At 39.3% G+C, this 27,824-nt stretch overlaps 1 protein-coding gene across 3 annotated transcripts; it reads left to right on the top strand.

The window, feature by feature from the left end:
* Positions 1 to 273: 273 nt before the first annotated feature.
* On the top strand, positions 274 to 27,457 carry LOC118811807 (periphilin-1). 3 transcript variants are annotated; one of them, XM_036576303.1, is made up of 10 exons: positions 274 to 417; positions 700 to 746; positions 1,773 to 1,834; positions 2,307 to 2,504; positions 4,899 to 4,966; positions 16,074 to 16,196; positions 16,353 to 16,528; positions 22,876 to 22,949; positions 24,045 to 24,170; positions 26,902 to 27,457. In XM_036576303.1, coding segments are annotated over exons 2-10 (1,017 nt in total). In that variant the 5' UTR covers positions 274 to 417; positions 700 to 745; the 3' UTR covers positions 27,091 to 27,457. The 3 variants fall into 3 exon arrangements, with proteins under 3 accessions (XP_036432196.1, XP_036432195.1, XP_036432194.1); XM_036576302.1 differs by having other exon boundaries at positions 2,304 to 2,504; positions 24,048 to 24,170; XM_036576301.1 differs by having other exon boundaries at positions 2,304 to 2,504.
* Positions 27,458 to 27,824: the final 367 nt, after the last annotated feature.

The following is a 27,824-nucleotide window of genomic DNA, read 5'->3' as shown; positions in this document are numbered from 1 at the left end:
CAGTTTATTTAATGTGCACTGTTAGGTGTTTATTCAAAATGTAATCCTATCAGAAAAGGTTCTGTGGCACTTTTTTTCTTATTATACTAAACTTAGTATTATTATTTATTTGACATTTTATAGGATACATCTATACACCTCTCCTTACACACCTCTTATTGGTTTGTGTCGGAGGATCCTCTTCGTATGTCTCAGAGTTTTGGGACTCAGTAGTGTAGAGCACCTCCTGTGCGCTAGGTGGCAGTCTAAGCCAGTTAGTATGTAGCTGAACAAAGGTCTGTGATGGTAGGCAGGGGTTTGTGGTTGTGCTGTGGGAGCCTAAAAACCTGAAAGCAGCGATTTACGCGCGAACTTTTAACTGCTTTCCAGCATTAAACGCAGCCTGAGAAACTTGTCACTAGTGAGCTGGATTAGTTTGTGAGTAGCTGGTGTGTCCTACACCACTAAACTGCTTAATGTCCACTTTCAAACATGTGAAGTAGTAATAATGTTAGCTGTAACGTAAACATACCTAACGTTACGCATAGCCAGCCAGCCAGCTAATACTCAGCACGACAGCATTGTGTATAACTCATACCCGTTTTCTGTTTAATGTATTTATTTTGCTCTGTCTTCATTATTAAGCAGTAACTCGCGTGGTGCTGTAGTTACTTGCTCGCCTTGTTGAATTACAGCTTTAGTGTTTTTCTCTCCTTTTAGATCAGTTTAAAGGGCAAGACAAGAAGAGCTCCGACACCCAGTCAACAGTGAGTTCACTCTTTTAAAGAGATAATGTCAGCTGCTCTTTTAGCTGTTTGCTTTGACGATAAAACACAGGAGCATTTAAAGGGGACTTCCACCAATTTTTCAAAATTCCTTTTTAATCCAGTCACTGAGGTGTAAACAAAGTCAGTAAGAGTGGTTTAATGTGAAAAGGTTCATTGTAGAGAAACCAAAGCTACATTTCTTTACAGTGGTGGTAATAGGAGCCAGTGTTCACAGTATCTACAACGAAAATATATCCATTTTATTTAATATCCAGAGCAACCAGTGAACCTACATGTGTCTTCTACGTTTTTACATGTAATGTTCATAATAGTAATAATGGCAACTCTGAAAAAGTACATTTCATTGGGCACTATTTTGCCTTAGGAGACCCTTCTTGTACCTCTCCACAGTGCATATACTTAAACATTATAGAAACATTTCTTGCAAAATTGTCACAAAACATGTTTCAGGCAACAGGCAACTTATTTGTAAACATTTTATGTTACAGCTTTAGGTGAGACAGCTTTTAGAGGACTTTAGACAATTTAGCCACTGTGACTCCATAAATTTGTCTAGAACTGAGTATTTCTTAGACCTTTCTGAATGTTGTTGTTTACATCTTAATCAGTGAATTGTGCTAAATTTTTGGAAAATAGGTGGATTTAACCTTGATGGGAAAATGTATGCTTACTCTGGCTTGACTATACCAACTGCTGAGCTGGTCAGTCTATAGACAGAATGCTCCTCCATATGTAGTATAGAGCTCAGCTGTAGCTCAGTCTGTCAGAGCTGGTGTAAAATGTCAAGTTTGTCTGGCAGTGTAGCGCAGTTAAAACTGGCCAAGGTGTCTACACCTGTTACTTGAATCGTTCTCAAGAGGTCTTTTATTGTTGTGCTGAGCAACAAGCTCCAATATCTCAGGCATCGACCACTTATACATGCCAGGACAATGAGTAGTAACTATATAGTTAATCACTTGCAAAAAGTATTTTCATTCTAAACCAAAAATACTTTTAATGTTACAGTGGCATACAGACGAGAGCGGAGCATCAGGGAGATCTATGAAGAACGAGTTAACGGAAGATCAGTAAGCTCCACAAACTTTTACAGCTTCTTCCATCATCTTATAACAGCACGCATTTATTTCAGCTGGCTGTGCTCTTTATAGATCCCTCAGTTTGGTGTCTAATTGTGAGTTCTGCATAGACTAAAATCCTAATTTTATTTGCTTTATTCTTGGATACTTGGAGAGCCAGCGCATTGATATGCAGATCCTTCGTGTAGGCCAAAATTAATTTATCAATCTTGGCATTTTTTGTTAGATAAATGATTTGGTAACACTTATAACAAGGTTAATTATTCTCTTATCCATTCTTATGCCTAAAGGAGTCAATCATTGTTTCTGTATCACAGCTTCATTCATTCTAAAATGAATTCAAAGGTACCTTGTCATAGAAAAAAGAACAATTGAGTAATAAATTCAGCTTTTTCTAAATTCTACATTGTGCACTTTTTTAGACTTTAGGGTGATGTTGCTTTTTCTGTTGTTCTTTCAGCAGCAGGCACCTTATCAGAGAACGGTGAGCCTTGTGGATAGGCGGCCTGCCCACAGCTGGACAGAGGAAGACTATGACCGAGAGGCTGACTATGACCACGGTCGTGGACGAGGAGGATACCATGGGGATGATCAGAGAGGCTATTATGGGGAGAGAGAGCAGTATGGTGGAGAAAAAAGAGGTGGACCACCTTATAGAAGGGTAGGAAAACATTTCACAGTATTTGTGAAATGCATTGGTGTTGTGCTAATTAATTGGATGTATGTCCAATTATCCAATTTAGATTTAAATACAGCTGTGTTTGACTGTTTCAGGTGCCGAAATTCAGTTTGGAATACCACAGTTGAATGTTGTAAGGTTTTTCCAGTATTGTGTTAATTAAGCCTTTATTGTTGAATGCAAATGAGAAACAAAACCCCATTAGACGAAAATCAGCTGGAGTGATGTTGTACCTAAAGTTTTTCCAGAATAATTAGTGATATGCCTTGAGAAAAGTCAAAGGCAAACCTGGTTAACCCCTATCAGCATGTAGCTCAGGATTACACTTAAATATTATGTTCACTATAAAATAAATAATGGAAAAACAACACTTTTAGTAAGGACTGAGTTGAAATACAGCAAACCCATCCTTTAATCAGTGTCTGTGCTTGTAAATCGGATACAGTGGCCACTATTTGTCAAAGATGTGTGCTACAAAATATCATTGTAAAATGGGTGTATGTAAATTTCACTGACCATTTTGTTAGTTAAATTTCATTTTTGGTGTATTTTTATGATCAAACTCAAGTCTAGTCTAAATGCATGTAATTTAGAGCACTGTAGTTTAGCAACTTGAAAAGTAGACAAATACTGTTCAGGGGATCAGGGGCCAAATTCACAAAAGCTTTCCTAAGAAAAAAAAATTGTCGTAAGACAAACAATAAGAAGTTCATAAGAATGTTCTTGAATGCAGTTCTTGAAAAAGTTCTCTCAAGAAAGTCTTGCTTATTTTCTTAAGAAAATCGTAGTTGGTGCGTATCTAGGCTATAGGTTATCTGTCGTGGAGATTATAGATATTGATGTTACGTTTTACAGATTACTTGAAATTATGTCATATTTTTGTTAACTGCTTATTTGGTTTAATCACATCAGTGCCTGAGGACAGTAAAATGATGGTGAAACAACATCAAGCTTGACAACCGGAAGTGATAGTAGAGGAAATGGCCAAGAGGAAAAAAAATCCTCCTTGGTTTATTTGAACAACTATATTTTGCAAAATTCATTAGGAATTACAGTTTAAAAGGTTTACTGTGTCTTTCTTACGGCTTTTGGAATAATAATAATTTGTGTTTTTTATTAAGTATGTAATGAAGAAAAAAAGGCACTTAAAATATGATTTTCTTTAAGACACATTTGTGAATCCTGCCCCAGATATTCAATCTTGGCAGATTTAGCAGCCCTAGAAGACCTTGTCTGTGCTGCATTTAAACACGAAGTAGTAACAAGTAGCCTATTCCATGACTGGACAGACTGTTTTCTGGAGGATAAAGGTGGTGTTTAAGTTTTGTGATGGAGTCCATGAATGTTAGCTTTTATTTGCATGCTCACTCATATAAACAAATGCTGTAACTAATAATGTAAAACTTCTTGTAGGCCATATTGCATTTGTTTTATACTGCTTATTCAACAAATACCTACCACCCAAAAAAGAATACTTACCCAGTGTAGTAGAAGCTGACTTTTCGTATAATAATATAGTCCAAGCAGAGTGTTTTAGGAAAGTAATGATACTACACAGTCACAGAATTCTGTCATTTTAGAAATGAGACAATAAAAATAAGGTGTTCTATTCTTTTTGAATCTACTGTATAAGCTCTATTGCTTTCCCTCATCTGCTTGAATTACGATGTATTTTATGTAAATAATAAGTATATAAGAGCAGTTGGCGCGTGCCATTTACAAGTGATATTTTAATGAGGAAGTTGTACATGGGCATGATTTTCTATGCACAGAAACTGATTAATTTCATGAATCATATGTGGAGTAGGTTGTATGTTGTTCTGCACACTTTAAATTTCTATTTGTTTCTATATAACTTCGATAAACAAGAGCATATGTGTTTTATTATAAACATGCTTGAAAGGACTGCCTAATCTCGGCAAAATTGTGCTTTTTACTGCTGATTCACTGCTCTGTCCCAGTAAATACTCTACTTCCGTATTGTAAAGATGGTGAACCCATACTAGTTTGATTTTTTTTTTTGGATGCCGATTTTGAACCATTTCTCAGCAGATGCTGGGCCCGGATTAAAATTGTCTTCTACAAATTAAAAAGTCTTACTAACAAGATATGCTGCTGAAACAAACCAGAGTTTTTGGTTAAATTGCATGATAAACTAAAAAGTCGTCTTTTCACAGTGAATGCATTTCAAAAAACTGATGCAACTTCCATCAAGTGACTGGGTTAACTGCTATAAAAATAAAAAAAAACTGCTTACCATGTGTCCGTAGAAATAAAGCATAAATGACTATATGCCATTATAAATTTGATTTAAATAACCCTTTTGTAATTGTCCCACCTATACCAGTCATGCTATGTTTACATTTCCTTATGCAGGCGGATCCATATTTCTACTACAGAGGGTCTGCAGAAGAGCCCCCAGCAGCAAGACAGGCTGAGCTCAGGTAAAATCTTAAAACACTTAACTACACCTAGCTTATTGCCGGTAAATTGGCAGTTTTGTATCATACTAGCATGAACAACAGACACAGTGTATTGTGTACTCTGCCTGGGAGAGGGTTACCAGGACCTACCCCTGGAGCAAGGCCTGGGGATAGTGTTCTTTGACGAATGCCTGGTGACCTGGCAGCCCATGTAACCCGGCCGTGTTCAGCCTAAAAAGGCAACGTGGAGGGACCATGTGGGCCCACCACCCGCAGGGTTCAGTGTGTGAGACAGGTGCAGTGTACCAGGGCTTGTGCGACAGGTTGAGAGGTACCAGTTAGATATAGTTCGGCTCACCTCCGTTCACAGTATCGGCTCTGGAACCAAACTCTTTGATAGGGGTTGGTCCCTCTCCTACTCAGAAGTTGCACATGGTAAGAGGTGCTGGGCGGGTGTGGGGATACTCACAGGCCCCCAGCTGGCTGCCGTGCAGTTGGAGTTTGTCCTGGAGGACGAGAGTGTTGCCTCAGTGTCTCATCTACAGATTTCATAGGTTTGCTGGGAGATTTCAGTGCTCGATGCGACAATGACTGGGAAAGCTTTAGGAAGAGTTTAAGGATCTCAGGGTCTTGCTCACAAGTCATAGGATGGTGGATCGTGAGATTGGCCACAGGCTGGGACAGGCGGCAGCAGTAAAATGGTCAATATACTGGACTGTAGTGGTGAAGAGGGAGCTGAGCCATAAGGCAAAGCTCTCTGATTACTGGGCAGTCTACATCCCCACCCTCACCTATGGTCATGAGCTTTAGGTAATGACCAAAAGAATGAGATCACAGATACAAACAGCAGAAATGAGCTTTCTTTGCAGGGTGGCGGACTACACTCTGTTTGACATGGTGAGCAGCTCAGTCATCCAGGAGGAGCTCAGAGTAGAGCCGCTACTTCTCTACATTTAGAGGAGCCAGTTGAGGTGGTTCAGGCATCTGATTGGGTGCCCCCTGGCCACCTCCTGTTAGAGGTTTACCAGGCACGGCCGACTGGGACGAGACCCTGAGGTTGTTCCAGGATCCACTGGAGGGATTATATCTCCAAGTTGGCTCAGGATTCCCCAGAATGAGCTGGAGAAGTTGTGAAGGACAGGGTTGCCAGGGCTTCTCTGCTTTCCCTATTGCAACCGCGCCCCATCTGAATCAAGTGGGTTGAGAAGATGAAGATAAAGAAGTGTTGTACTACCCATTGTCTACAAACTTGATTTAAAAAAAGATAGGACAGTAGGCAAAAAATGAATGAAAACAGACAGCAATGATTTGCAAATTTTCAGTTGAAAACAGTACAAAGACAACATATTGAATGTTTTAACTACAGTGTGTTCAGAATTATTATGTAAGTGCCAGTTGTCTTACTGTGAAATACTGGAAAGTTAATTTTGCCAGTAAAAGTAACCCTTTATGTTTTGATATTTTTGCCTGAGTATAGTCACCATTTAGTGAATTCTTTATGTTAATTTACAAAACTCAAGGTCAACAAAAAAAAACACTATTCACAATTATTATGCCAGACAATGCATAACAAAAATAGTGTCAACTACATGTGGAAATTGGCAAGATTTGTTGTGTTTTTGCTGGTACTGTTTGGAAAGCCACTAATTGCCATCCAGAGAGCATTTTTGGACTGGTACTGATGTCCACCTGAATGAACTTGCTGCTTCAGAATTGCTCAGAAATTTTCAATAGGTCTTAAGTTGGGTGAGGAAGCACACGAGTATAGTGGGAAGCATGAGATGAGGTGTTGTCTTGTGTGTACATGAGCGTTTTCATTATTCCTGCACTACAACCCTTCCACCATGGCAAGAACTGTTGCTTCAAAAAGGTACAGTACCTCTCTGAGTCAGTTTCACTCCATCTTGAACACAATAAGGGCCAGTAAGTTCATCATCGTTGACACCGGCCCAGAACCTGACACCGACTTCGCTTTATTGATGTCGGTGTTGCACTGGAGCAGAATGGCCATTCATGACTCAGCCCATAGCCCATCCATCTGATCCATCTGATATTGCACAGCACTCATCAGTAAACAGTACCTTTAAGAAGTTAGTCTTCATTTATTTTCTAATCTAAATTTATCCTTTTTTCTTTGTTTTTTGTTAACCGGGTGCATTGTTTTCATCTTGGACACTTGCTGTATTGTTCAAAACTTACAGCGAGTTGTTTTCTTTATTTCTCTCGATGCACAGACTATTATTTACAGACTATATTTTCTTGCTGGTTGCCATAGGTGTTTTTGCAGCTTGTCTTTTGACTCTTCTGAGATCCCGAGCTTTCGAAACTTGCATTCCACACGTTTCTTATGACCACCTTTACTATTCTGCAGACACCTCTTCTGCAGACACATAGCACAGTACTACTATTCTATTTACTATTCTGCAGACACCTCTTCTGCAGACACATAGCACAGTAAAGAGGTACCTCTCTTGAGGTACCTCTTTACTGTGCTCAACACCTCAACACTGGAAATATCCAAGTTAATTCAGTGTGATCATAGCACAGTAAAGAGGTACCTCACTAGAGGTACCTCTTTACTGTGCTATGATCACACTGAATTAACTTGGATATTTCCAGTGTTGAGGTGTTTTCAGATACAGCTTTCACTTCTGTACATCTTCTTCTTTTCCTCTCCCATTTGCCCAGGGACGTCCCTGAAAAAGACGTTGAGTAGGTGGCAGCATGTGTTGCTCCAAAATGCATATGTACCCCTCAGCTTTAATAGTGCCTTCACAGGTGTAAAAATTACCCATGCCTTTGGCACCAACACACCCCTATATCATGACAGCCACTGGATTTTGATCTTCGTGTAGGTAACAATCCTTTTTCTCTTTGGCGCGGAGAACACAACATCCATTATTATCAGAAACAATTTCTACTTTCCAATGTGCATCAGTCCATCTCAGGTGAGCTTTAGTCCAGAGAAGTCGGCAGCATTTCTGGGTGATGTTGATATGTCTTCCGCTTCGTGTAGTAGAGTCTTAACATGCATTTGCAGACGCAGCGATGAATTATGTTTACTGACGAGGGTTTTCTGAAGAATTTTCAAGCACATGTGGTTTTCATAACAAAAGCATGAGGATTTTTAATGCAGTGCCATCTGAGGGATTGAAGGTCACAGGCATTCATTGTCATTTTTTTGGCCTTGCCCTTTACACTCAGATTTCTCTGGGTTCTCTGAATCTTTTCTTAATGTTATGGACTGTAGATGTAGGTGAAATTCCTAAATTCCTCACAATTGTGCATTGAGAAACATTGTTCTTAAAGTGTTGTACAATGCACTCACACACTTTTCACAAAGTGGTAACTGAGCCTTTCGTGAATGCTCCTTTTATGTCAGGTCACGATAGCATCAACTGTTATGTGTCCTCCTGTTTACCTGTGGAAAGTTCTAATCATTTTTGATCATGCCGCAAACTTCCCAGTCTTTTGCTGTCTCTGTCTTAACTTTTTTGCAATGTGTTGCAGGCCTCATATTTGGAATTAACATGTATTTACAAAAATTCATGAAGTTGTAAAATAAAGTAAAATATTAAACATGTTCTTTGTTCTATTTTGAATTACATACCTGCAGAGGACAGTTTACAAATCACTTCTTTCTATTTTTATTTGCATTTTAACTACCGTCCCAACTTGGAACAGGGTTTGTATTACCATGAGTGCCAATAATTGTGAATATAGATTGAGAAATAACTTCATGATGCAACATGGAATAAGAAGATATTTTTCTGGTAATTTCTGGCAACCCTAGGCCAGACCAATCAGATTTATGGGTGGTACCGCTGATGAAGAGATTTAAACAGGAGACACAGAAAAATAAACAAAAACAAAGAAAGACAAAAAGAAAGAGGAACAGAGAAAAACACTGACAATCAATTACAGATTATATAACACCAGAATTGTCATTGTTAGCACAATTAGTGACAGCAAAAAATGAAAGGTATATCTTTAAAAGCAACTGACTTTCAAGGCTTCTTTTGTGATGTAGAACATCTTTGATCTCCTCTTAACTGGTTTTAGCAAAAGCTTGACTCATTGTTGAATCAGCTTGTTCATTGCTGACACCAACATATGCCCAAACATACGCTAATGGGGCGTTGTCAGACTTGGTCCATTGAGTGGAATGAAAAGTGAAAGACAAAGCAATCTTCTGAAATCTGTGACATGAGAATAGATAAAAGTTGCTTCCAATTTTAAAACCACTCACACATTTGTTTGTGTGCCTTTTTTTTTTTGCATGCCATAATTTTATTGCTTTTTTGGCCAGCAGCATTAAACCAACAGAGTAGAACGAGTGAAAAAAGATTTTGCTCTCCCTGCTGCTGTAGTGATTGTACATAGTGTGCCTTTTTTCACAGGGTGTAGCTGCTGTAGCCCAGCAGGGGGCAGTATAGTACTTTTTGATCCTGCGTGATTTGTTAGGGCTTTGAGCCTCCTGGGCCCCTGAAATGCGTTAGAGGCATCATTTAAACTTTGTGTGTCTTTTTGTATAGCAAGTGTTTTTGCATAATGGGTGGTATAAATCAGTGTAACAGTTGTTATAACCAACTCTGTGTGCCTTGCTGCCCTTTCAGGCAAACGCTTTGATTTGTTTTCAGTCTCTTTAATGCACACCCGATCTGCAAATGACATTTATAAAAGAGTGTGCGGTGTATATTAGAAAGTCACAGGTGCATTATCAGGCAATCTAACTCGTTGTAACTGAAGTCAGACCCCACACATCGCACAACACTTGATCCCCTTACCCAGCATAGTCTAGTCATCTGATCCCACCAATGTCTGTTAATTTTTTTTTTTTTTAAGTCTAACAGGGTGCCAGCAGTTCATTGGCATGGTCTCCAACTCCCTCCCTCATTTTGCCCCATGTTATTCCCAGTGGAGGCCCACCAGACACCAGGCTTAGGACAAAGGGCACTACTGTCTGCTCCTGGAGCCAAAATGTTAAGCCCCTGTGAGGTCCAGCAAAGCCAGCTGGGGACCGGTACACTCGGGCCTTACCCATTGCTTTGCCCTGAATAAGAGGCCACTATGCAGAGACTTTTAACTTCTGTTTTGACTCTAGCTTTCACACTGCACATTGCTGGGAACTTCAGAGACTGCTTGGGAACTGCAAATGTTGGAAATGTTTTAGTACCTAATCTGAAGCCAGCCTTTTCTTTTTGTGGCTAGAACTTTAAGTCTTATTCTTTTTTAGCGTACTGGGACAGTTTCTATGTATCACAGTGACTAGGCCATTCAGAATAATTAGAAGCCTCAGAGTGAGTTTAAAGTGGATTGCTGAGTGAGTTGGTGAAGAATAGTCAATGTCTCTAATTGATTGACTTCCTTCTGGTGAAACAGGATACTTGTGCAAACGTTTTAAGGGACATCTTGCAGAGTAGCGGTCATTTTAGGCACCATCGATGGGCAATATCAACTATACTGGATATAATGGAATACTATAATGGAACACAGCAGTAAATGGAATGCTGCTGTGAAGAGGAATTGCTGTTCTCCCACTAATATCTTAGCCATAGCTAGTCATATGCTTGAGTCTGAATGACAATTTTCTTTTTTAGACAATAGAGTGAGCACCATGCTGTACACTTTCTCTACCAGTTAAGATGATCTTAGCACGAAGATGCTTTTGGGAAATTGGGCCCTGATTTTAAACTACTAGGCTTTAAACTGAGCACTTCGTTCAAGATGATTGTCTAAAAATGGACTAACTTGTTCAAACTACTCAAACACTATTCTGCAGGACGAAATACACAACTTACATCACACTTTCAGGATAGATTTGTTACAGGATTGGATCATTCTTGGATTCATTATTTATTTTCTGATAACAGATCCAGCGATATCTGCTGATATCAGCCCAATAACAATACCTGGTGTCCGATTAGTAGCATCTCTAGCCATAGCATGTGTTTTATGGCACAGGACTTTGTCCAGGAGAGTGAAAATGTTGCCCTGGCTCTAACGGACTTTGTTTATGTATATTGTTTATGAACAGAATGTAATACCTTAAATATTTGTTTGTCACAGTGTTCCTCCATGCTACTTTCAACATCTAGCTAAACTAGTCATTCTTAGCCTTGTTATGTATGATTTCCACTGGGTATTAAATTGGTTTAGTGCGCGTAGACTAAATAAACTCTAAAATTCCTGACTCACCTCATTGACTCAGATCAAGATTTTTTTAGGAGTGACACATAGTTTGGTCAGAGTTGGCGGTAGATTATCATCTTGCCAGTTTAGTGTTTAGAGCTGACCTAACCTGTTCATGATAACATAGGTATAAGCCTTACACTGCTGTATACAATTTGTTTCATATCAGGAAAGAATACTGTATATTATTAATAGTTACAGTGCACCAAAGGTCTTTTTTGAGTGTGTGTCCACTCTGTTGCGTAAGGTAAAACGTCCTCTGGTAAATTCTTCTAGAACAGTAGTTCCAAACTTTTTCATGCCAGAATCCACATGTATAAATACTGTTTTTCCTGAGACCCACCAAATATTTTGTGAAGTGAAATAAGACGGAAGCTTGTCAAGAAGTCCTTGGGTCCATAAGCTTTCAGCCCCTTTTACTCAACATACTGTTCTTTCAGTCAACAACACACAACGGATAAACGTGCATAGGCCTGCATTGATGCATACTTAGTGAGACTGTATGTAATAGAGAAATAGGATAATGACAGCACATGTTGGTTTTAGGCTTGTGAGGTTGTATGCAATACACTGTTATCTGATTGCCGCCCCCAAGCCACTGAATGACGATAGTGTGAAGCTACAGCGGCTTTGTTAAAAACAACAACAAAAACAAAAAGAAACTGAGAAAATAAACAGCTTGCTAACATTGTACTTTATTTGGTATGGGTTTGGTGGAATCACTCATTTGCAGCCTGTAAATTGCTGTGTTAAGTTAGCCTACAGACTATTGTTACTGTAGCTTACTGTTGTTATTAAGCTGAATTGTACTTTTAGTTTTTAACAACTTTGATGGAATCACATCAGTCAGTTAAGCGAACGTTCATGTTTCACAGGCTTTATTTTGTTGGACAAAATTCACAGGCTTTATTTTGTTGGACATTGCATTAGTAGCCGGCAATATACTGGTTCATCTGCAATACCTGTTGAAATTCTTCCTGGGGAATGAGTTTTGTCATTACCATTATACCGATATGCCACAAAAAGACACAGATAGAGTAACGTACACAGTTAAAGAGGGGAAGGAGAGTGGACGGAAAAGCTGGTCTCTTTGGGTTAACTGTTAACCTTGCCTAGTAGCAACTAGCAGTCTTTCCGCGTACGTTGCTTACGGCACCCCACACTCAGCCAACTGATCCAGGCAATGCCACGATCTCAGGCTACAAGCGGAGGGGCTCCACAGCTTCTAAGTTAATACTGATGTCATGAATGGCTTGTAACATTTACCAAATTCCAGCAGAGTCTGACGCTCATAGATGAGAAAGGTGCTTGTGTGAAACAGATTACTTTTGGTCGTGAAACATCATTCAGCGCTGTTTTTTGCTGCGCTCAGAGTAGCCACTGTGTGCTTTACATACACTCATCTTTATCTCGTTAGTGTTAGAAAGCCACTTCTGTTCATATATTCTTTTCTGTTTTTACTATTTTGCCAAATAAAATATTTTAGATTTTCTTCAGTTGTTAAATGTAGTTAAATGAGTAATGTGCATTTATTAATGTACAAAATAGGTTTACCTAAGCATAGAAAATGGTTTTATTAGAAAAAAAAATACATAAATGATCAGTGCTGGTACTTTGCTGGGATCTGATGCATGTAAAAGTTGTATGTTGGATGTATATTGCATTATGTAAATTAGCAGACATGGTCCTCTGTAACTGAGAATAAATATGCACTGATGTGGCTTTCTCACGACCCACTCATCGCCACTGTTTGAAAACCGCTGCTCTAGAGAAGTGCCCTGAACATGTGGGCCAAATATAGTAGAACCTCAACCACATACTCATAGATCAAGGTCTGAGGTCTGCTGTTCAGAACTTGTGATGGTGTGTGCTCATACAGCCTGTGGGTACACACATGCACACGCACTCAGGGGTTGTCTGCGGGAGTTTGTGGAGGCCCAGCACTATAATGGTGTTCTGCGTGAAGTTTGGGGCTCCGGTAAAAGCAGACAGAGCCTGTGGATTTCTCAGTCTGCTCCACTGTGGCTCTGTGTGACCTCATATGATGAATGGCAGATAATGAGCCGAAATGGCCACCCTGTCAAGCACGTCTGAAGTGCAAATGGTTGGCAGACAGCTTCCCTTTGAACCTTCAAATCACCCCAGCAGCTCTTTTAATGGTTAGTACGTACTCTGTTGGAAAAGCAACCCGACTTTGTGTTTAATATTTTATGTGTTGGTCTGATGGTAATTACCGTTTGCTGATCTCGCCAGTTACGACACTGATGAAAGAGCTGGATGAAAGCAGTGGTGATTGAGGTAACCAATTATTTTTGTTTTGTTTTGTTTAGATTATTTTTCTAAAGTCTTTCCTGTATTAACTTTGTGGTCTAAAATGTCTTGCAGGACTGTATGGTCAAAAAAGCTTCCCATCTTGTCTGAGATCTGTCATGCACATTTGCAGGCCTGTGCAGTTGTCCGTCCTGCTGTGTCTAAAAGAACGCTGCTGTTTATTTTGCCTGCTCAGTGTTTGCTGCTCTCTGCGGCACCCTGTTGCTCAGCCACTGTACTGATCTTCTGTTTGAAGTTCCCATTTCATCCTCACGGCAGGACGGAGATGCTTGCAGAAACGCACCCACACCTGTCTTGCTGTCTCCACACTGACTGACACTGCAAATAACAGAGCTCCTCATGTCAGGCCGTGTTTAAGCATCAGGCTGGATCATGCAACGTGTCAGACACCAGCACTTTCTTCTGCCTTTGTCTGCTTCCTTCTTAGAGCTGAATGAGAGAGAGACAGAGACAACCAGTTGAATTGATACAGTGCTGGACTGCTAAAGCTTATATCTTAACAGGTCACTGAACCTTTTTAGCTTCTATTTATTCTGTGTGACTGAATCTAGTTGGCTCTGGGCAGCAAATAGTGGATGGTGTCTGGATAGTTTCAGCCAGGCCTTAGGTCATTAAAGTCCTCAGCCATGTTAAGCTCGCTCTTTGTTTGGTTTGTGTTCTGAGTTCAGCCACAGGTCGTGGAAACCAGGTGCCATAGAGCTTCATTTATACCTTCACTGGCGGTGTTACAGCCTTACGGCGCGTCGTATAGCCACCGCTAATCAGCCTGCCAAATCAAAGGCACCAGCAGACAATAAGCTCACTAAAACAAGCACTTTGGTTTACAGCTGTTACAGCAGATATGACTGAATTTGGGTAGAAAACAATGAAACCTGGTTGAAGGCTATTTGCATGGCTTTTCCATTACTGTGGCTAATGCAGCAAATTCAGTTTCCCAGCATGTTAATTAATGACAGAATCTCTTTATACGCAGGAAACCACTTGAAGTTCCCTTGCTGTGACGACTTTATAACTTTAGAACAAGTTTAGGTAGGCCTTGACTCTGTCATTTACTCTATCTGTGCCACGTCCAATGAGGCTGTAGCCATAATGTGACTATGTGGCCTTATCCCCAAAAGGCAAAAATGTCAGGAGGTCATTTTGCAGTGTCACTGACCTCCAGCCCAGCAGACTCCAGCTTCAGACTTGAAAAGCCAGGGGCAAACTCCTAAAATAAACAATTAAATTAAAAGTAAAGGAAAGATGCAGGGATCATTTTCCACCATTGCCCTCTGCTTAACCTGAATTAGACCGAAGAGTAGCAGACCTAATAACTCTTTCCCTTCTTACTTATACGCAGCTCTAGCAGCACGGGGCCTTTTCTGTTAGGTAGGGCCTGCCTTTTTTAAAGCCACAATCAGGGGCTTCACAGCAACAAAGTGGTAGCCCAAAGAAGTAGGTTATGTAAAAAAGCTCTGCATGGAAAAACAAGCTTTTATTGTATAGACAAGCAATAAAAAACTGTTAGAATTGTGTCTCAAAAATAGTTGAAGGTAACACTTTATTTGAAGTGTCCCTTTGTAGGTGATTAATAAATTCTTAACAGATTATCAGTAACACATCAACAACATATCTGTGAAGTAGCAGTGGTGAAGTATCTAAATACACTGAAGTCAATATCTTGTAGATGTACTGTTGATACATTACTTACATTAAGTAGATGTATTATTAATGTTACTTCCATTACACAAAACCCAACCTTACCCAAATCCTAACTCTAGCCCTAATCCTAACCCTAACCTTAACCTCAACCCAAAACCTAATCCTAACCCTCATATATTTTTGACATGTTACTGAGAATCTGTTGAGTGTTTGTTTCATCTAAACAGAGCCACTCAAAATACTATTACGGAGTCGAATCTTTTACATAGCAATCTGAGTCTGTTCTACAACATTCCTATGTGTGTAAACAAGAAATAAGCTATAATTTAGTGACTGTGACTTTAAACCTCTAAGATGTTAGAGGTTGACCATGCTGCTTATATTCTGAAACTCAAGCACACTAAAGGTCTTTGGGTTGACGAGGGGTGGACAACATGACTATATTTATTGTTACTGTGACAAATTAATAACATTGTCAGAATATGCTTTACTTAGTATATCAGGGGTATTGTCAGTGCTTAAAGAACACTGACCAACTGTATGTTTTCTTTACAAAGAAAGCATAATTAGTTCTGTTTAATTGAATTTAGTGCAGCTCAGTATGTGAAACATTGGATGAAAATCACTGTATTCATAGTTTCTGATAGCATTTTTTTTTACATGTAACATTACTGTTTTTGGGGTTTTTATTGTGTGTTCCTATCTATCAAACCTCAGAAAAACTGAAAATTATGATGCATCTTGTGTATCATGAAACTGTCTTGAAGTACAGTGATATTACTTGAAGTATACTGATATCCAGTATTAGCCATATATCCCACCTCTACTAGAGACATAACAAAAGTCTTTCTGTTTCAATATTTATTAATGAAACTGTTTTTCACTTGTAGCTTAAATGGCTGCTCAGCTCATGTTTTGTGGAGTTTTCTTTTTGCCTATCTACAGTGTAATTTCTTATTTTTAGGAACAATAGCAGAGTGCCTTCACAGCCTAGGGGTCAAAGGTTACCTCCTCCTCGGCCGCTGATGAGTATACCCCGCAGAGGAGACGACAATGTTATGAACGGCACTGTGAATCCGGACCGAGGGTATGTACTGGAACATGTATATCATAAATGGAAGATGACACTGTGTGTGTCCATTTGTAATTTATGCTCATCAGTTATAATCACTAACTGCTTCTTCAGATTTCACTGTTACTTGACCATCTTTAGTTATTCACTTCTTTAATTGTTCTGTGTTAGGGATGAACGTGAGAGCCTGAAGCGGAAAGCTCCATTCCCCCCTGCTCGTGAGCAGTCCCCACCGAAGAGAGAGGTGCCCCCTGCCTCCCGTTCTCGATCCAGCCGCAGCTACTCTCCTGAGTGCAGCAAGACCAGCTTCTCTCCACCTCTGCCCAAGAAGACTGCCATCCAACAAGGTCAGAGCATTTTACCCATTTCAGTGACTGTCCGTCTGGTATTACATGAAACAGAATAAAACTGAACTGAGCTTTATGTAAACCTTTACTGGTTTATGGCTTTTTTTGAGTTGAGAATTAAGGGAGTCATGGTTCATGTCAAAATCTACCTGTGCCTGTGTTTGATAATTTGAGTCGGACTTTTGAGTCATTTGGCTGCGAACTTGTCAACCAGAGAGGAGGGTGGAGGGTTACCTTTTCTCTTTATTGCATCTTCCGTCTTATTGCTGTGGTGCACCAATCATGGTAGGCCTGAACCAAGCATAGAAGTAAACACACAACATTCAAATATAGAACGAGTGTGCTTGTCTTACTCTCGTTATTTAAATTAAAGAGTAATAGCACAAAATGGCAAAATAACAATGAATAGGATCAGCCTGATTCTGCAGCAGGTGCTGTAGCATAGATTTGTTTAAGTAAAAGTCCATTGTTTGGATTAGCTTTAGATCTGACTGACTGATTTTCATGATGTGTGTCTGTGTCTGCTGTGGCCAAGCTGAAAAATATTTCTTGCAAAGTGTTGAGGTTTTATTGAGACGCATACATAGATATATACAATAAAGGAATGTCACAATCAGAAAAACATCAAAAGAGAAGAAAGGCTCAAAAAAAGAGTTGTCTGTGATAACTCTTATTAAAGGAAGTGTATTTAAAATGTAGTATCCTTTGCATTTACGTCCATTTATCCCTGTGTGTTTTTATGGTGTTGTATGTCGTCCATTTTCGCCACCTGTTAACAAATACATTTTCTCTCACTCGAAGCTGGTAAGTCGTTTTTTCTAGTATATAAATTTGTCTCACAATTTCTGCCCACTGTTCTGTAGAGGGAGGTTCTATCTTATACCATTTTATTTTATTGCCTTTTTTTCCTGGCTATCAGAAGTATTCTTGTTCATTATCCATAACATAATCATTTATATCTCCAAGACACACAACTTTGCATTCTTTGGGAACTAAATAGCCCAACATGTCTTTAACCACATCATATACATTTTCCTGAAAAGAGTACAATTTATTACATTTCCAGATGTGTGTATGATTGGCATGCTTACTCCCACACATCCTCCAACATGACTGTTGATGACCAGCTTATTTGCTCCATATTTCAAATGTTACAGCAAAGTACATTTGCCAGAAGTATGATGGTGGAATTATCAGTCAGCATACCATTTAGCCTAAATCTGAACCTCTCGATCATTTCTCCATATTGCACTTGCACTGATAATTCCAAATCTGTTTCCTAAATTTTCAAACTCATGTTTTGGTGCTAAACTGAAGTGAAGCAGCTGTTTTATTTTGTGCCTTCTGGCTTTAGTGATGGTGTAGAAGAGCTCTCAGAGCTCTGTGGTTCACTGGGCTCGGTCATGGCAGCAGAAACCTGAGCAACCATGTCTAATCACCCTGCTACAGCCTGGCCAGCCAGGCCTGATGAAGGCTTTTGACTTTTAAAAGGAGGTTAAGCTGTACAAGGCTGAAATGAGGAGCTGTGACCTCCATGGCTGCCGCACTGAGGGACAGCTGAGTGAGAGCTGAGCGTCTTGCTGCCCTGTGCCTGTTTTTTCTGAGATGGATTCTAGGTGGTTATTGCATTGTAAATCATAGTGATCTGCTCCTTGACTCTCGTACCGTCTGCAGTGAAAATATTAATTCTAGAAGTGTGCTGATCATGAATTTTTATGGCCTGTTCTGGTTAATTGGCTATATGTATTTTATTAGCCTTTTTTAATACCTGAAGCTCACACTATGTGGGCTAACCGAAGACATGAAACCCAGCACCTTTCTAGTATTTTCTATTAGCCAAAGTCACAATATAAATAACATTGCTGTCTCTTTAATGAGCCAAATTGACATTTTAAATTTGTAAATAAAAATCTGTTACCTGTTTAAATAACATCATATAGCATATAAAGCACTACATCGAAAGCAAGAGGCACCTGGCTGTAATTTTTTAACAGTACTGTACATCATAAAATTGCACTACAGATTGACTAAAATGAAAACAACAAACATTTGTCATTTGCTTGTTTGGAGAAAAATCAGCCTGCTTATTATGAACCTTCATAACCTCATGATTTCTTTAGGTTAGTGAGAGTAAAGCACCTCATTGCAATATATCATTACATACATCATAGACCGCTCCAGCTATGAAGATTAAATTTTTGGAGTCGCCCACTGTGAGAGGCATCTGCTTCTGTCTGTGTGTGCGTGTGCACGTGTGCATGTCTAAGCCTTCAGGACAGTAATCACTCAAAAGTGAGACACGGTGTGTAAAGGTGAATCTTTCTGTTTGATTGAAGGTTTGACCTTGTAAATGCGTTTGTTAGTCTGACTGTTTCAGAAACAGCATGTCTTCAGGTCTGATAGATGTCTCTGGCTTGCAGCACATTTAATGATTCTGCTTGTCCTTCACCCCTGCCGTCTACCTATTAGATCAATTTCAAGGTTTGTTTTCAATCTAACAGTCACATGTAAGGATCAGTAGCTGTGGTTGCACACGTTTAATATTTTGTTACTGTAAATGTTAAGCTGTAGTGCACATGGACAAATTTGAGTCTTGAGACTTGGACTGTTGTTAAAGATCATTTTCACTGTGTCCAAGAACCGGCTCTTGTTTGTTGTAACTAGGCATGTTAGGTTAATCAGTGATCGCCAGAGATAAGAGAATGCTGCCATTCAATATTAATTACTCCTCATTCATAGCTCATTAAAACAAGTAGCAAAATTATGTCAGATGTGCAGAATTTAAACTTTCAATCGATATCACAATTATATTTGATATGAAGGACATTTTTTTAATTTACTGTAGCAGCACTGCTGTGTCTGATCTACTCATACCAGCACAACACACACTAACACGCCACCACCACGCAAGTGTCACTGCGGTGCTGAGAATGATCTCCACTACCACTACCCAAATAATATCTGCTCTGTGGTGGTCATATTGGGGTCTTGACTGTTGAAGAACAGGGTAAAAGGGGGCTAACAAAGTATGCAGAGCAACAGATGGACTACAGTCTGTAATAGGAGAACTACAAAGTGCACCGATGTGGTAAATGGAGCTGATAAAATGGACAATGAGCGTAGAAACAAGGAAATGTTCCTACTACATTAATACATTATAGTATTAATGTGTTAATACATTATAGTACTACTTAGAGTATAACTAAACAAAAGTCATACTATTCCATGTCCAGGGATCTAGAACTGCACCTCTCTTCACTGCAGTTTTTTAAAGCAGCTTTTTCCCCACTGGAGTCACCATTTCAAAGTCTTACTCAAGCTAGGTTTTAAAGGGATATTTATGTGGTGTTAAGAGAGTTGACTCACCAGAGGCCCCAAGACTACCAGAGTCACTTCACATTTTGCCAGAATCTTGAACCTTTCTTTTGAAGAGGCTATAAAAGCACCAGCAAACAGATGTTGTTCTGTTACCCCATCACCCCTCTCCCTGTCCCGCTGGCCTGCTAATTAACCAACACATCAAAGTAGGCAGAGAAAGCATATCCTACATGATCCGGAATGCACATAGACATTCACATAGGTTCTCAGCAGAACGTCTCTTCCACTAAAGTTAGAGGTTTGCTTATCTTCTTTTTCCTTCTTTAGTATACTCAAGATGACTCAGCAGTGGTATGCTTTGAAAAGCAATGTGGCCAAACCTTCCCAAGCCACACGTGTAATCTCATTTCCTGTAAGATTGAAGTGTTCTTGATAGTTTGATGCATTTTTTGTGGCAGACATAGCCATGCTGATTCATAGTCTTGAAAAGCAGGCTAGGTAGAAATAGCTTTACTTACCCAGTTTTATGGTTTAGAACAGTGGTTCCTAACTGTTCCCCTGGAGTACGCCTATCCCGCTCAGTGTATTTTAGTGTTTTCTCTGCTTCAAATCAAATCAAATCAAATTTATTTGTATAGCGCTTTTTACAACTGATGTTGTCACAAAGCAGCTTCACAGAAATCCGTTTAGAGCAAAGTTTTAACATGAAATGTAAATCCTCCCAGTGAGCAAGCCAGGGGCGACAGTGGCAAGGAAAAACTCCCTCAGAGCTGAGGAAGAAACCTTGGGAGGAACCAAGGCTCACATGGGGGGACCCATCCTCCTCTGGTCAAACTACCTACAAAATTATTATTCTACTAATATTAATAGTAGTAGTAGTAGTAATAGTTAGGAGGTCGTAATAGTTCAACTTCAACATCCTCACTTCAGCTCAGAAAGAGCTTGTTAATGAGCTGGGCCCAGTTTTCCCATCTTAATGTTAAGACTATCTTAACAGGTAGAGAGAGTGTTCACTGTGATGCTTGCTGTACCATTTGAGAATCATCTTTGTACTGAGATGCTTTTGGGAAATCCAGTCCTGCTTAGTTTTCCTAAGTATGTTAGAGCAAAAAACATGAAAACATGCAGGGCCAGACGACTCCAGGACCACTGATTTGCATGCATTATCGATTGAGAAGTGCAGTGACTGTTAAACCAGTCTGAAGTCAAACTTATCTTGTGATGTATACGCAAGTGTTTATGAACACTTTTTTATGTGCACCTGCCTTGCATCTACACTCATTGTCCATTTTATCAGTTCTGCTTACCATATAGGTGCTTTTTATATATGTAATTACAGATGTTACTGTTTTCTTTGCATAATAATTATTGACAGCAAGCGTTTAAAACGAGTACTGCAGTCCAAATTCAAAATATTGGAGAGAGTTGTCTGCCCTTGCCCCCTCCTCCCTAGACTTGAAGCTCATGCGGACTGCCAGGTTGAGGACCCTGAAAATACATGAATGAGCACAAAACAAGCATTGTTAAACTTTGACAATGGGAAGCAATGATGAGTTCTTCACTGTAATTTGATTGACTAATGTGTATGTTTGCAGTATTTTTATTATTTGCACATTATAAACCAGCTCATGTGGATTTTTTATAACTCTGTCAATGTTAGTTAGATGCATGGCCGACCATGTATGATACCCAAGGCTAAGCCTGTTATCCTGAAAAGGCTTCGAAAGTACTCGCTGCCTTGAGTGAAGATGAAGTCAGCTTCTTATTCACCAGCTTCTTGTTCAAACTTCCCATTCCTCCTTAAAAGGTGCAGCAGTTACATTCCGGTGCCCCAGCCTATTTGCCAGCTTCTTGTTTGAAATTTCCAGTTCCATCTTAAATTGTGCAGTGGTTCATTCTGGCTCCTGAGGCTCTACTGCTACCTCTGATAATATAGTCAAAAATTCAAATAGAACAACAAGTGGTGTGAGATCACATCAGTGCTAAAGTGGCCAAGAAAGAGAACTGTTTTAAGTTCTCTAACATGGTGAACACAAAAGGTACTGAGGTCATGTGGTTCCCTTTCAGGGTCTGTTTAACAGAACTGAGATCGGTTCATTTAAAAAGAACTACATATGGAAACATCCTTAGAGATGATATCTGTTGTTACACAGTTTGTGTTAGTCATCCTCTAGTTCTTCATCAGTAGTCAGTTTCTGGCTATGGGGCACTGCTGGCCGGATAGTTTTGGTTGGTGGAGTAATCTGAGCTGTTTAAAAACTCTGCAAACGTGTTATTACCATGTGTCACTGCAGTGCTGAGATCCACCACCCAAAAAATACCAGCTCAGTTGTGGTGTTGTGGAGCTCCTGACCATTAACAAATGGCGTAAAGAGGAGCTAACGGAGAAACAGATGGACTACAGTCTGTAATTTTAGAACTACAAAGTGCAGCTATATGATAAGTGGGCCTGATCAAATGGACAGGTACTATAGACGCAAAGTAGGTGTCCATAACAAAGTTACCAATAAGTCTATATCTTGTCTTATGTCCATGGAAATCCTGCAGTGACTGTACTGCCAGACTGGTGTTTTATTAGTCGTGCTACAGTTTGAACACGCTCATGTCCTGTTCTGCCTGTGCACTCACTCTATAGAGGGTCTGATTAACAAAAACATACTGAAGTCTTGTGAACGCAATGTTTCGGGTCCTGCCGCTCAACCAACTGGTCATCAACTATTGTATGAGGTCTCCACTGTGAGGCAAAACATAAACAGCCTATTTGTCTAAGGCTCTAGCTCTCTCTCTCTCCCTCTCTCTTTCTCCCTCACTGCTGTGACTGAAAGCTCAGCTGCATTAGACTGGAATTGGGTCACACTCATACACTGACATGTTTTCAGGGTGATTCTTCAAAATTGAATTATATGAAGATGGTTCTAATATTCTTTTGGAAAGCTTTTGTATTTGAGATGTGGATGTGTTTAAAGTTTAAAGATGAATTGCTTCTCCTAGTTTACACAAGTCTCTTTTTTTTTTTCCTCTCTATGTAGAAAAAGAGAGACCACCCAATCGCACTGGTGAATCTCAAGATGGATCCCCACACAGTTCAGTATTAGCAACAAAGGTATTGCTCAACACTTTCCTAAGAAGATTCCCACATTCACGTGAAGCTTAATCTTGAACTGAAAATGCTGTTTTGATAGAATCCTTTCTTTTACATGTTTTTGTAGTTTAAGATTAGCCTTATTCACGGTCTGACCTGGTCTATATGTAAAAGTAGGGCAGAACGATTTGGGGAAAATAGTTTACTCTGATTTTTCTGGTCAAGATTGCGATTGCAAATATTTAGTATAAATCCATTTCCAGGGCTGTTTTCGGGCAAAGAAGACCAGAATGTCCACTTTTTCTGTCATGAAACTGGAACACTGAGTGCATCAGACTACTAGTTAGTTGTAATGGTTGTGATGTCACATATACAGCACTTGGGTGTTTCTGAACTCTTCTACAGGCAGTTCACAAGCTCTGTGTTATTAGGTTAAATTTCCCCATTTAAAACTAACACAACATTGTTGATATTTTATATAATAAAAATTGCAGCTGACGAGATTTAAAAATTCCACTCCATTTCCATTAGTGATTAGCAGTAATTAAAGTTATGAGTGATGTTTCATTTGCATTTTATAACATATCAATTGCATGTATGACACTCTGGCCAGACTAGGGAACTCTTCTTCTGATAATGTATCATAAGGTGGAAGGAACCTTTCAACAACTGCTTTGTGATGTACTTTTTGGGAGGGTGAGCTGTTTGAAATGTTTTTTTCTAGCTTTTTAGCATTAATATTCACCATCATTTCCTTCGGCAGTCACCTAGCTGAAAAAAATCCACACATTTCAGAAGGCAGTGTGAGTGTGGGCACATGCACGTGGCCTCCCAGCTCTTCCTGTACAGCCCCTGAAAATCCACCCAAAACAGTTGTTGTTTTTCAGATGTTTCTCCCAATAAATCATTAGAAGATTTTCCTAGTTTTGCTGGAGTGTCCCTTTAACATACAAATACATCCTGAAAAAGGCTTAGTTTTGAAGGAACAATACTGTATTAAAGATAATAAGTGTCATTATGTCCGTTAAAAGTTCTTACAGGAATTCGTATTTAATCTGTGCTCTAATGCTTTTGGTGAGTTGGGCCTCGGCTGACTTCGTACTTGTGTCTCGTTAGCAGGAGGAGAAGCCAGAGACTGGAGTGGAGCAATGTGAGGAGACAGAAGTTAAGGAAGATGCTGGCCAGACTCTAGAAGTACGTCGGGCACATGTCATCGCAAACAAAGCTCTGGAGATTGAAAAGGTAACTGGTCTATAGCATCACTGAGCTTTAACACTGATCTGAGCGTTCGTGGACAGTTATCTCTGCTCTTCGGAGGAAGAGCACAGTCACATGACTTGCAACTAAATTAAATGAATTATATTGTTAGTCTTTTATTCAGTAGAAAATGTCTTTTTTAGCTCCTAGTCATTACAAAATCATAATTGTGTTGTGGAAAAAAATGTCAAAGGTGATAATTGATTCTAACAAGCTTGTAAGTGTTCATAAATGTAAGTAGTGTTCAGCATTAAGTGATCAGCATGGTAATACACGTTTTTCCTGCTTTTCCTTGTGCGCATGTGTGTTTTCTAATCTCTTGAGGAGTCTCCGGTTGTTAGGACCGTGGGTATTTCCTGCCCTAATGAAGAGAGACCTCAGCTTTGGTTATGTATACACACACAGAGAGACACATCAATTGTGGAATAAGATCAATCATGTTTGATTTAGTTACAACATTTTATCTTTGAAATAAGGATATTAGAAGCTAAACACAAATGGAGTTAATTTAGTATCACTGCCGTTGGTTAAAAGTAACAGTTGTAACAGTTTAGCTTAGTCGGATCTCCTGTTGATGATGGCTGGGAGTGATTACCCAGACTTCATTCATCATTTCAATCAGCCTAAACGAAATACATCCACTTGCCCTATTATACACTATTGAGCGCTCTGCTCTGCAGCCTCAGTGATTAAATAGCTCTTAATATTCCCTAATGTGTACCAGCCCTCAAATAATTATTCCCACTTCCTTGATTACTGTGGACCCCTGCTTGCTTTAGCGTTCGTTTGGGCAGAACTGCTCTCCTCTTTTCAATGCCTGTGTGATATTTGTAATGTTTTACAGACCGATAAGCCAATACCCACCTCTCCCCCCCAAGGTCTGGACCATGTAGGAAGCTGTGGTTGTGGTTCTTCATTGCACAATCCTGCTTGTGTGGCCATGAGTTATCAACCCTTGAGATCGGGTCCTGGTCTCTCTCCGTTTGGGAGTAGAAACGACGCATAACCTGCCACACAAGAGCAGGCACGAGTCAAACGCTAGTTTCCTGTTTGTTTAAGTAACAGTGGCAGCCTTTTAGTGCTCCCACTTCACTTTAAGGCAAAACCATCCCAGAATTGAACTGCATGTCCTTTGCTATAATTACAGCCCAAAACTGGGTGAGGCAGTTCCTGTAGTACCATTCGGTTTTTGTTTCTTGTTTCCTTGCTTTATTGTAACTACTTGTGGCTAGTGGTTTTGACGATTCTGAGATGTCAGGGGAAATAATTGTAAATTGAGTTTATTCTTCATTGCCTTCAGAGCTTCGAGTCTAACTACTTTGAAATGCCTGGAAGAAAGTGCATAATATTTAGCCTACAGGAATGAAAATGCAATCAGTGTCAGCATGAAAGATTGTACAAAATGACTTGTGGATTGTTTATTTATATATATAAAAAATTAGCAAACATAATCAGTTCTGATCATCAGAAATGTGTGCAGTCCACATTCCATTGTCTTTCATGTACAAATAATGGAAAATTATCTTGGCATCCATAAGAAAAAAAAAGATCAATATTTATTCTCTTGCAAGGATGTGTAAAATCATGTGTAGGAGATATTTCCCCGAACAGATTTCTCTGTTTCAGACAGAGAAGTCAGTTTGTTTCAGGAGTAAACCAGCCATATACAAAAGGCAGCTTTTGTAGTATGGCTAAAGACTTCATTGACCTGTTGATCAGTCACAGTGAGATGGCCTGCAAAAGCATTGTTGAATTGTCCTCCATGTTTTACTATTGTACCAACTCTCTTTTTTACCCCAACTGTTTATTCTCTCTTGGTTTTAGTGCTGAAAACTGGGACACGGGTAGATCTGTAAATGTTATAGCTGGAGGCTCTGAGGATCCTCTAATTATGCTTAAGTTCTCTGGTAAAGGGTGGGAACTCAGTCGTTGCATCTCAAACTATGAAAAAAAGGCTTTATTTTCCCAAAAGATAATGTGCCAAGCTGGTTTTCTTGTATAACAGGATGGCAATGTGGCAATGTCTACCCAATCTTCTTCTTACTGTTTCTGTCTTTAGCTACTTCTCCCAAAGTCTGCATGACTCAGTCAGCGTGTTCACCTCCCATCTCTTGATTAGACTTGGCCTTTAACTTGACCATATTCGTACAGGGCTTGGTGTATTATGTTTAAACAAATATTTTCCCAACTTACTTTCTTCCTGGGAAGATCTTCTCTCTTTTTTCTTTATTTTTTCTCAGAACTGAGTAAAAACATCAGACCAAATCACCAATATTCCTAAAAATCATGTGACTGTACAAAAGCCATGTGCTTTTGATTAAATTGCTACTTTTGAGATATATGCCACATCTTTAGCTGCTTTCTGAACCTCTGTTGTCAAACCCTTTAATTTAATACTGTTCTAATTTCATACTGTCCATGATGTCTTGCAGACGAGTTGCGTTTTCATAATTACAGGATCATTTCAACACCTTTTCGTTTTCACTCGAAAAGCTCTGCAGTATTGCGTCTTTCTTGTAATAAGTTGCCCCAAATCCATAAATTTTATGCTAAAAAACAGAGTCAGAAGATTATATTTTATGTATGCAAATGTTGTTAACTCTGTAGTTCACTCTGTGAGCCTTTAAAGAAGTTATGTGATTGAGAAAACTGATGATTTCATGTTCCCCCCCATAGTGAGAACATGGCTAATGTTATCTATCTGTCATATTCTCAGTTATACAGGCAGGACTGTGAGACCTTCGGGATGGTGGTTAAGATGCTAATTGCTAAGCAGCCAACTTTGGAGAAGCAGCTTCAGACAGCATTGAAAGCGAACCTGGCAGAGATTAAGGAACGATGCCTGGAGGACCTCCGTCACTTTATTTCTGAGGTGAATGTAGTGCTTAAATCTGACCAGTCTTGATCGAGACTGGTTTCATCAAAGGACTCCTTTACAAAGCACTTTTGGAAGCAGTGATGTTTGCTAGTTTTGCCAACCCTTTTTGCTGCTTCAAACCATTGTTAAAAACTACTATACAAGCCACTTGAAAATGTCAAGCTTAAATAGCTTGGAATCCGGTGGAACAGACAGAATGAGTATCAGCAGTAAACAGTGATACTATTTGATTCTCAGTACATTTATTGGACAATCCTGATGTGGCTCAAATGTCAGTGTTCAGTTGTCTGGTTTAAAAAAATGTGTTGCCCTGATTCACTGCCAATATACATGCCAGAAATATTCAAGATTTTCTTATACTAAACACTTTTTAATAAACTTTTCCTAATAAATATCTCCACTTCTTTTTTTTCTTCTCCACTGCATTTACAAAGTGTCAATGTTTGTGAAAGAAAAGTATTTAAAACAAAGTATAACTTACATAGTCTTTTATTGTCAGCTTTATGTTCCAGTTTTTGCGTTTATACAGATTACATCAATCTGTTTGCTATGGCACATAAATAAAATTCAAACCAACCAGGCCCTGCACAATATATAGCATGTTTGTTTTTCATCAGTTGCTTTGATAGAAAAGAAGCATGTACACTGAGACAACAAGGGTCTATCTGCAATGTATTTGATGACGTTTTTATTTTTAAAACCCTGATTAACAAAAGTGGGGCTCCTGCAGACCATAACTGATATTTGTCAGCAATTCTATT

The sequence above is a fragment of the Colossoma macropomum genome, unplaced genomic scaffold (genome assembly GCF_904425465.1).
Source record: "Colossoma macropomum unplaced genomic scaffold, Colossoma_macropomum, whole genome shotgun sequence".
NCBI lineage: Eukaryota > Metazoa > Chordata > Actinopteri > Characiformes > Serrasalmidae > Colossoma > Colossoma macropomum.
The sequence above is the reverse complement of the archived record's forward strand: the minus strand, read 5'-3'. Positions and strand labels throughout refer to the sequence as shown.

Excerpts from the sequence above, each read along its gene's own strand:
- LOC118811807 (XM_036576301.1), top strand. Across the intron at positions 2,505-4,898 it reads GTGGACCACCTTATAGAAGG|GCGGATCCATATTTCTACTA; the intron begins GTAGGAAAACAT and ends TTCCTTATGCAG. Across the intron at positions 16,529-22,875 it reads GAAGACTGCCATCCAACAAG|AAAAAGAGAGACCACCCAAT; the intron begins GTCAGAGCATTT and ends CTCTCTATGTAG.